This window comes from Echinops telfairi, unplaced genomic scaffold, assembly GCF_000313985.2.
Source record: "Echinops telfairi isolate 266 unplaced genomic scaffold, ASM31398v2 ScPeMD7_21;HRSCAF=78, whole genome shotgun sequence".
In the NCBI taxonomy this organism is placed as follows: domain Eukaryota; kingdom Metazoa; phylum Chordata; class Mammalia; order Afrosoricida; family Tenrecidae; genus Echinops; species Echinops telfairi.
Genome location: NW_022103918.1, coordinates 8,199,397 through 8,210,006, shown reverse-complemented (window position 1 = coordinate 8,210,006; position 10,610 = coordinate 8,199,397). Strand labels below are relative to the sequence as shown.

General features: G+C 41.4%; 1 protein-coding gene across 2 annotated transcripts in view; it reads left to right on the top strand.

Annotated features, from left to right (window-relative positions):
* KCNJ8 (potassium inwardly rectifying channel subfamily J member 8) overlaps positions 1 to 2,345 on the top strand; it is a 6,805-nt gene extending 4,460 nt beyond the window's left edge. For both annotated transcript variants that reach the window (XM_004713795.3, XM_045288476.1), the window contains one exon: positions 1,265 to 2,345. In XM_004713795.3, the coding sequence (XP_004713852.1) occupies positions 1,265 to 2,165 (901 nt within the window). In that variant the 3' untranslated portion in view covers positions 2,166 to 2,345. The remainder of the gene's footprint in view (positions 1 to 1,264) is intronic.
* The last annotated feature ends 8,265 nt before the right edge of the window (positions 2,346 to 10,610 follow it).

Genomic DNA, 10,610 nt, shown 5'->3' with positions numbered 1-10,610 from the left:
ATGCATATTAAGTACTAAATGGTTGTATAATTTTATTTACTCCCTGTGTGTGAAATGAACAAATGCTGCCTTTGGTCACACTTTGACATATGGCCTGTGAGTGCCTTGTCTTAGAGAAATGTGAAATTGGGCCTGGGGCGGAGTTGGGGGGCGGGGTGTAGTAAATAGAACTTATATAGTTTCTATTAAAAGTTGTAACAGTATTTCAAAAACGGTAAGTGAGCAAATGAATGATAAGGATAACCAAATGTAGTGGTAGGCAGAGGGTTGGAGAGGGGCTGACTGATTGAACAAGTCAGTTTCACGCACTGAGATGTGGAGATGTGCACTGGGGGTAAAAAAAAAACACATAAAGCAATTCTAACACTGTTGACCTTTTCCCATCTTCATGTGCAGAGAACACTTGGCCAGATTTCAGAAGGCCCAAGTTCTTATGACATGATCCCAAGAACTAAGACATAGATATTTGCTGATCTGTGCCTCAGATTCCTTTAATAGCTACAGTATTCCCTGAGTCACATAGAAACAATGAGATCCACTCAATACGGGAGTACATCTTGTCCCACAAGTGGCAAGATTCCCTTCGTTGTTAAAAGTGCTAATATTGTTAAAATCGTGTGTTTTGTACTGCTTTATAGTGTTGTGCAATACGTATTAGCAAATAAACGTTATTTTAAAGGTTACATTACTTTCGGTACACTTAAAAACACACTTTCAAGAGCAAGTACTTGATCAACATATGAGTCGACTTCAAAAGGTTCATGGAAAAATGAAATTAAAAGATAATGGGATTTTCCACAAACGTTTTGAAGACCCCTCGTTTTATTTGGTCAATTATCTGCTATGGACTTTCATTTAGATTAACAAATAAATTTCTCATGGTGCTGTGTCATTGATGTATCTATTATTCTTCATAAGATAGGCATGACTTACTTTGTGAAACTGTCTAACAGGAAAATGCTTATCATTGTATTTCCTTAATGCTTTTACACAGAAAGTTCATTATTTAATGACCTGGAAAACATTAACAGATTTAGATCCTAGAGCTCTGGAAGTAACGGGCATGCAGAAATCACAACCCAAAGAGCCCAGGCTAGGACGCCTACGTTTGGCAAATTCATCTGTATGTCTAAGAGCAGTTGATGGCCTTGGGGACGGGGCGGAGGGGGAGGGGTGCAGAAAGCAAAAATTTGAGCTTGATACATTTATGTTATTATTTCAAATGTAACCTAATCGCAGTGTTTTCTGATCCCATTCCCTGCAGGTCTTTTACTTCTGCTTTTCTCTTCTCCATTGAGGTTCAAGTGACAATTGGATTTGGAGGGAGAATGATGACGGAGGAGTGTCCTCTGGCCATCACGGTTCTGATTCTCCAGAACATTGTGGGTTTGATCATCAATGCAGTCATGCTAGGCTGCATTTTCATGAAAACGGCCCAAGCTCACAGAAGGGCAGAGACGTTGATTTTCAGCCGCCATGCTGTGATTGCTGTTCGAAATGGCAAGCTGTGCTTCATGTTCCGAGTGGGGGACCTGCGGAAAAGCATGATCATTAGCGCGTCGGTCCGCATCCAGGTGGTGAAGAAAACCACCACGCCTGAAGGGGAGGTGGTGCCCATTCACCAACTGGACATTCCTGTTGACAACCCGATTGAGAGTAATAACATTTTTCTGGTGGCTCCTCTGATCATCTGTCACGTGATTGACAAGCGCAGCCCCCTCTATGATATCTCCGCAAGTGACCTTGTCAATCAGGACCTGGAAGTCATAGTCATTCTGGAAGGAGTGGTGGAAACTACCGGCATCACCACGCAGGCACGGACCTCCTACATTGCTGAGGAAATCCAGTGGGGCCACCGCTTTGTGTCGATTGTGACTGAGGAGGAAGGTGTGTACTCGGTGGATTATTCCAAATTCGGCAACACTGTCAAAGTTGCTGCTCCACGGTGCAGTGCCCGGGAGCTGGATGAGAAGCCTTCCATCCTGATTCAGACCCTGCAGAAGAGTGAGCTGTCCCATCAGAATTCTCTGAGGAAGCGCAACTCCATGCGACGAAACAATTCCATGCGGAGAAACAACTCCATCCGAAGGAACAACTCTTCCCTCCTGGTGCCAAAGGTGCAATTCATGACTCCCGAAGGGAATCAGAACACATCCGAATCATGACAGCAAGAAAACTTGAGACCAGTCTTTTATTACAGTTTGAAGGTTCATGTCGGGCACTCTCAGACCGAACCATAACTGAGACACCAACACTTGTGTCTCTTCTATTTTAATGCACTAATGACATTCATATTCAGAGAACAGCACTTTTTTATATCAATAAAGAAAATAACATTAAACATGGAGGAATCAAGCTTCACACTTATTTCATACATAGACTATTTGCAGTGGTGTGCTTACGTGTGCTTACATCATATGTAAGATGCTTAAATGATACATGTGTATTTCTCATTGAGCTCACATTTAAACAGAATTTCATTGATATAAAAGCGGGCCAAGGGATGATTTTGTGTGGAAAGTCTAGTTGAACCACAGAGCTCTGTTGTTCACCCTAGAAATTCCAGTAGAATGCTAATCAAAACAACCCTTTGCCATTGAGTCAGAGCTACCCTATATAGGGTTTCTGAGACTGCAACTCAGGATGGGGGCATCAAGCTCATCTTTCTCCCTCGCAGTCACTGGCAGGTCAGAACTGCCAACCTTCTAGTTAGCAGCCCAATGTCTGGCCCACAGCCTTGCCAGGGGTCCTTGCAAGTAGAAAGATGGAAAACCAGGAAAGGAAAGGAAGCCACCTTGAGCATCTTAACTCCTTGCTCCATGATACTGCACCAGAGGCGCTGTAGAGTACGAAGCAGGAGGCAAACACAACGTGGTGCTATCTGCCTCGAAGCAGATTCTCTTCATTCACTAGGTCCTCCGTCATGATTCCCCTGAGGTTTTCTGGTTCTATGCAGGGTAGCCAGTTGGGCAGACTTGAGCAGGAGTTTCTGGAAATGGAACAGGTTTTGGAGAGAAGGTGAACACATCCAATCTCACTTAGGACCAGATTCCCAACTGTGATACGAACTTCCTTCAGCTTGGCCCTGCCTGTGAGACTCCACAGGGAAATGCTACCCTGAGTATTCACCGACTGGACATTCCTGTTAAAATATTTTATTTGTTTCTTTAGCAAAAGCTAAAGAAGGCTCTGCCTTCAAGGTATGTTCAGATCAGGATAAATTCTGTCCATTTCAGACACCTTCCTCAGAGTCGGCCAGGCGTGCTCATCACCAGAACACCTGGATGTGGTTGTATCCACCATTCCAATATGAACCCGCTTCTGTATACGCTCATGAAAAAGAGAACCCGCTGAAGAAGAGCAAGGGTGACTACACAGGTGGATAACACTTCCATCGCAGTTCAAACGCAGCAGCAGAGCAGGCCCAGAAACAGCTATGGTAGCAGCAGCGGGATCATCTGCAGGGCCTGCCTGTAGCTGCAAGAAGCAGCCCACCGTTTGTGGAGACGACAGAGGAGGCAGGGCAGGCAAGGTTTGCGGGGGACATAGTCAGTGTAGCCAAGGTGCAGGATTTCTGAGTCCAGGTGATAGAGAAAGCCCTGGTACCCAAAGGAAAAGCTAGCTATGGAACATGGGCAGTCCCCCTCCCACCGCCACCCCCAGTCACCTTCCAGCTACCACAGAATGCTTAGTGCCCAAAATCTAGTGGCTGCTAATTTAATGGAGAAATCAATGCAAGAGTTTGATGGGATTTTCTATGCCTAGTCATGACTCAGATAAAAACTATTTTTCAGCTACTGACAGTCAAATCAAACAAAAGATTCCATCAAGAATTTCTAAAAAATCAGCAAGCATATTACAGACTATGAAAATGATCAAATAAATTATTTTGTTAATTTACACATATTTCTATATGTACATATAAAACTATTGACTTTTATATTGAATTTTAATGCTGTTTTCTATTAAATATTTACTGTTTATGCTGCCTCCCTAGTCTTCAGACAGCAGCAAAGACACTCTTTTAAATCATAAAGGGTACATCATGCTTTTGTTTGAAAACCTCTCGTGGAATTCCCTTTTTCTCAAAATGAAAATCAAAGTCCTTCACAAGACACACCAGGTCTTCTGAATGAAACTTACTGTACCTTTGGGCATTCCCACTTGATACCACCCAGACCGGCTGCCCTTTGAAACAGCAACGCATGCTCTCGCATCGTAGATTTACTTCTTCTCAGAGCGGTTTTTCTCCACAGAGGCTTGAGTGTCACCTGCCGTGACTTAGTTCTCTGCTTCAACGCCATCTCATGAGGCAGCATGGTATTGTGGTTAAGAAAATAGACTCCACATCATGACAGTGGAACTGTAAAATGATGCAACCACCATGGAAAATGGGATGTTACTTTCTTAAAAAGTTAGAAATAAAAAAGACCATATGACCCAGCTATCCATCTGTTTTATATATATCTTAGAGAAACAAGAGCCCAGCACAGTAGACATGTGGGGACTCATGTTAATCCCAGCACTATCTTTAGGAGGTCTGGTAGTATTGCTTTGAGTTGGGCTGATAACAATAAGATTAGCGGTTCAAACCCACAGTATACAGAGTTACAGCCTCAGAAATCCACAGAGACCACTCCAGTCTGTCCTGCAGGGGTTAAGTCACATAGCGGTTACCCATTGGGTTACCCATATGCCAGGTCGGAAGTTCAAAACAACCAGCAGCTCCACAGAGGAAAGATTAGGCTTTCTGTTCCTGTGTGTAGATAGCTAACCTCTAGGAAACCCACGGGGTGGGGGTGGGGGTGGGGTCACTATGAGGGTTGCTGTGAATTGGAGTCAGCTTGATGGCAGTGAGTTTCATTTGAATTTGTGAAGTCAGTCGAATCAACTTGATGGCAGTGCGTTTGGTTGGGTTTCTTTGCCTTTCCTGTAATATACTCATGACTATTGGAACATTCAGGAGGCTAAGTTATAAAAACTCGTTAAACATAACCAAGTGCCTTAAGGCAATGAGTCATTGGCCCAAGGGCTCAGGACCATAGTATTAGATACATCAGAGTTAATTGTAGTAACATACTCCTCAAAGGCAATGTATTCAACAACCTACTTCAATGCTCATAAGTGGAATTACAAACTCTATGACTTCCAAATTAATCTCTCCTTGTTCAGGACAGGGACACTTCCGGTGTTTCAGAACTAAAAGTGTCCTAGTGGCTTAAGAAAATGACCTTAGTTCAGAAAGAAAGCCGAGCTCTCAGAGAGGAAGCCAGACACTTGGGGAACTTGGGGCCACATGTTTTCCCTCTTCTAGTTGGAATCATTTTTAGATGTCGTTTAATGATTTGGCATTTATGGAGCAAAAAAGTCTCCTCTTTAATAATAAATCAATTGTAGATAAAGAAGAAAGAAAGAAAGGAGATCCACATCTCCTGGGGCTCCCACCCCCAATTTTTGTTATTTTCAGCATGTGGAAGGTAGAGGCAGAACTGAAGTTAGTGTCTCCGAGGACCAGCACATTAAAGTAATCATAACAGATCTACAGGCTGTTTAAGAGGAAACCCAGGGGCCATGCTCTTCCCAGGCTCTTTATGCACAATTCTCATCAATAGTGACGGGAATTTCCCCCCCAGACCCAGGGGAGCATATGACTCTAACTACACCCCTTGATAATTTCCTGCACAGATTCAAGTTTAAATCTATGAAAACCTTAGCCAGTTTTTAACATCAGATCAAAATATCACATTGGAGCCCAATTTCATGTTAGATTATTTATGTCTTCATTGGCACTCTTTTTTTTCAACTGTCTCAGTTCTCAGGAAGATTTTCTTGGCAATACCAAAGGCACCCCTCGCCCACTCCAATACTCTCAGGGGTAATTTACGTAAATGAAACTGTTATTTTAATTACTGGAGAAAAAAAACAAAACAAAAAAAATATTAAGGCTAGATTTCCACATACTATTAGATTACTTTGGTGCTTACTAAATACTGAACTGTGGAGGATAAAAAAAATCTGTAAAATGCAAGTTAAAATATACAGTTCAGTGAAACTGTACAGATTAAGGTTATTATTATTTTTTTTTGAAGCTTCAGTCATTCTCTATTGACTCTGGGCAAAAGTCCACTCTCTCTAAGCGTAAGAGTCAAGATGAAGATCTTTAAGCATACGAGTCAAGATACCAACACACCTTTTAAGCCCCATTTTCTTCTCCACCTGAGGCAGTGACAACTTATACTGCTTCCATTTCATTGAATGCTTTATCCCTGTTCAGCCTCCCATGCAAATTGCTGGAGTTGTAGTTTCTTATCTGCCAAAACTACTGGATTACAAAGCCTAACTAAATTCACCCCCCTCCACCACCACCCCCCACCCCACACCTTCTTCCTGTCACTAATATTTACTAGTTCTATATATTGGTCATTTCACAATATTAGTATTACAGAACATTTGATATGCTATACATCTCTCCCCACTGTATTATAAATCTTTTCTCCAAACATTGCAATGCTTACCTAAAAAGATAGTTATAGCAGCATGACAATTATCTCTCCTATATATATTCTTCCTTATCCCACAGCAATAGAAATCTAGCTAGACATGTGACCACTCAGCTCGACATACTCTGTTCCACGTAGGTGTAGCCGTAATTGGACCCATGAAGGGATGACAAGTGGGCTTGATATTTGCTTTATTTGGTTGTGTCCTTAAGACTTCCTTCACGGCCAATGGGCTGGGCACATATATGGTGGAAACCCCTTTAAGCCAAGCTAATTAGGACAAATTCCACGAAGCAAAAAGACACAAATACCATGGAACACAGATTGATTTTGTGTAACAGGGTCACACTTGATTCTAGACCTTCTAATGCCGTGACCCTTTAATACAGTTCCTCATGTTGTGGTGACCCCACAACCATAAAATTATTTTCATTGTTACTTCATCACTGTAATTTTCGTAGTGTTATAAATCTGGCGACCCCAGTCAAAGGTCGTTTGACCCCCAAGGGGTCACAACCCACATGTTGAGAACTGCTATTCTAGAGTACTGTATGTTAGAGAAAGTAACTTACTTTATTTTAGTGTTTGTTTTTGTTGGGGGTTGTTTGCATGCTTTGTTATTATACTGTAGTCTTTACCTAATATAGTTCTGAGCAAGTTTTTTAAAAACGGCAACCCACAGAAAGACAGGATATATTTGTTATCGATGGATTTTACAAATGACACATGTCTAACACTATCAAATATAATGAAGGGAAATCACATAGTAGAAGACAAAATGGACCACTCGGACATGCTAAAAGTAAGACATTTACATGCATCAAATGACGAAAATGAGTGGGAAAAATTGGGGGCTACAATGCAACAAAAGATTAGTAATCTCTAAAGGTATAGAAAATTGTAACAGCTCAATAGGAAAAAAAGTCAAATAACCCAGTTTAATAAAATTGGCAAAAGGCATGAACAGACAGTTTACCAAAGATAACATCCAAATAGCTAACAAACATCTTGGAGATGGAAATCAAAACAATGGTGAGATAGCACCTTACATCATTAATGATAGGCAATTAAAACACATGTGCACGCGCACACACACACGCACACAGAAAATAACAAATGCTGAGATATTGGAACCCTCCTACACTGTTGATGGAACTGTACGTACGTACAACTACTGTGGGAAATGATTTAGTGCTACCTCAAACAACTGCAATAGAAACTCTGTATGACCCAACAGTCCCTCTGCTCACTGTATATTCTAAAGAAATAAGAATCATAGCATGAGTAGACATATGCACACCCATGGTCATCACAACACTCTTCATAATGGTCGGAGAATGGGGCTGTATAAGTGCCTGTTGTGGAGGCTTGGATGGAGAAACCTCGATTCATGCTCACAGCGGGATACTATGCATTAATGGCACACAGTGGTGAGCAATGGTGCATCTATGAAGTGCTTCGTGGCATGGATCAAACCATAGAACATTCAGCTGAGTGAAATTAGTCAGTCACAAAAAGATAAACATTTTATGAAGTCATGGTTACCAAGGAATAAATAACAAGGCAAAGATTTTCATAATAAAGGGAATAGACTTTGGAGGTGACCACGGTGCATAATGGAAGGGGAGAATGGGGAAGCAATAGGCTAAAGGTGGACAGTTATTGGGTTAAAGGGAGGGTATTAATCCACAGAGAAAGAAGAGATATCCAAGGAGGGGCTGGATTGGATAAACTATGTGTGTTGGGGTGGGGTGTGGGATTGATAAGTAGCTGAGAAGTTTAGAAATTGATGATCAAAAATATGGGATTCCTGAGAAGAGGGAAGAAAATGGTGTCAGTTAGATTCTCCTGCCCAGAGCTCCTGCTGTCAGACCAGAAAATTGAGAGGTAAGGTGAAAGAGACTGGGAGGCGGAGTCCTAAAACTAGAATCAGGGTACTAGGGTTTGTCCTGAACCCTTATTTTTCTTGATTTCCACTCACAAAGTGAACCGAGAACGGACTAAGTCACTCTAGGTTCAGTGTGCTGGGCTTGTGGGCTCCAGCTGAGCAGCAACCAATGTCCTACTTGGGCAGTGAGTAGCAATTTCCTCAGGCTGAAGCCCCAAAGAGGACATAATCCCAGACACAAGGAGAATCTCTGAAAGCTAGTCACAGGAACCGACACCAGAGCTCCCTGCTCTGTTAGCTGCCTTGAGCTCATAGCCTAGGGATCTGGTCAGCGGGTACTCATAAATTTGGAGCAATTGAAAATGCATAAGGAAATTTATCTGAGTCATGTCGCAGTGTGGCTGAAAGTAAGAAGATAGTTATAGTCCAGGGGTTGAATTCAGTTCCAGTTGTCTGAGAAGAAAACAACATCTCTGATAAACTACATCTCTCACTCTGGGGGTCAACGTGACAGCCCCCAAATCAGGGCACCCCATAAACCCAATATAAAAAAGAGAAAAAATATTTTCTCAGTAAAAACTGCAAATCCCAGGCTCATTGTTTAATTCCAAGACAACTGGTAGAATGACTCCTTTAACATACATTAGCATAGTAAGGGGGCCGTGCTAAGGAATGCCAGAAGTTAGCTACAGAGCCCCGGCAAAATTTGTGAATCAAACACTCCAAAAGATGAAAAAAAGACATCACAGGCTCAACAATTATAGTATGTGACTTTAATACACTACTCTCTGAAAAAGACAGATTACAGGGAAAGAAACTCAACAAGGAGGCCACAGATCTAAACAGCACAATTGGACGACTTCACCTAATAGATCATTTCAGAGCTTTCCACCAAAATGCAAAAAAATTCACATTCTTTTCAAGACCACATGGCACATACTTGAAGATAGACCAGATGCTGGGACACAAGTCGAACCTGAGTAAATTCAAGCACATTAGAAATTACATAGATGTCTCTCTCCAACCACTGTGCCATAAGGCTGAAAATCAACAAAAGGACGATGAAAAAAATAAAGCCAAAAGCCTTTGGGATACCGCAAAGGCATTTATCAGAGGAAGGTTGATAACAATGCATGCACACATGAAAACGGAAGAGAGACGTGTGGTTGATATGCTGGCACAAAACGTACACCAATTAGAGCAGAGTCAACAGAACAATCCTACTAATAGCAAAATGAAAGAAATAATAAAAATCAGAGCTGAGATACAGGAAAGTGAAAACAAGAAACTATGGAAAAAGTTAATGCAGCTAAAAGTTGGTTCTTTGAAAGGAGTAACAGAATTGATAGACCGCTGGCAACCCTAACCAAAGAAAGGAAGGAACAAATTTCAATAGCAAGGATGAGGGATAATACAGGGGACATTACAATTGACCTTAATGAAATCAAAAGGATAATTACACAGTACTATGAAGACCTGTACTCTAACAAATTCAACAACTTGGAAGACATGGACAAATTCTTGGACAAACAATTCCTCCCTACACTATCCCAGATGGACGTCAAGATCCTCAACAGACCAATAACAATAGAAGAAATAGACAAAGTTATCAAGGGATTATCATAAAAAAATCCCCTGGGCCAGATGGCTTCACAGAATTCTACCAAGCATTCAAGGAATAACTGACACCAATCCTACACAAACTCTTCCAGAACATAGAAAAAAGACTGAAAACTCCCAAACTCTTTCTATGAAGCTAGTCTAACTCTGAAACCTAAAGACAGCAGGGATCCCACAAGAACTGAGAACTACAGATCAATATCCCTAATGAATATCGATGCAAAAATCCTTAACAAAATACTGGCTGATAGAATACAAAAGCATATTAAAACAATAATTCACCTTGACCAAGTGGGATTAATATCAGGGATGCAGGGATGGTTCAACATATGAAAGACCATCAGTATTATTCATCACATTGACATGAAAAATTATAAGAGCCACAGGATAATATCAATAGATGCGGATAAAGCGTTCGATAACATCCAAAACCCATTCCTGTTTAATACACTCAAGAAGATAGGAATAGAAGAAAAATTCCTCAATACTATACAACCTATATATGAAAAACCAACAGCCAATGCAGTAATCAATAGAGAAAAGATGAAAACAATTCCACTGAAAAAGGGGACCAGACATGGATGCCCCTTGTCCCCACTCCT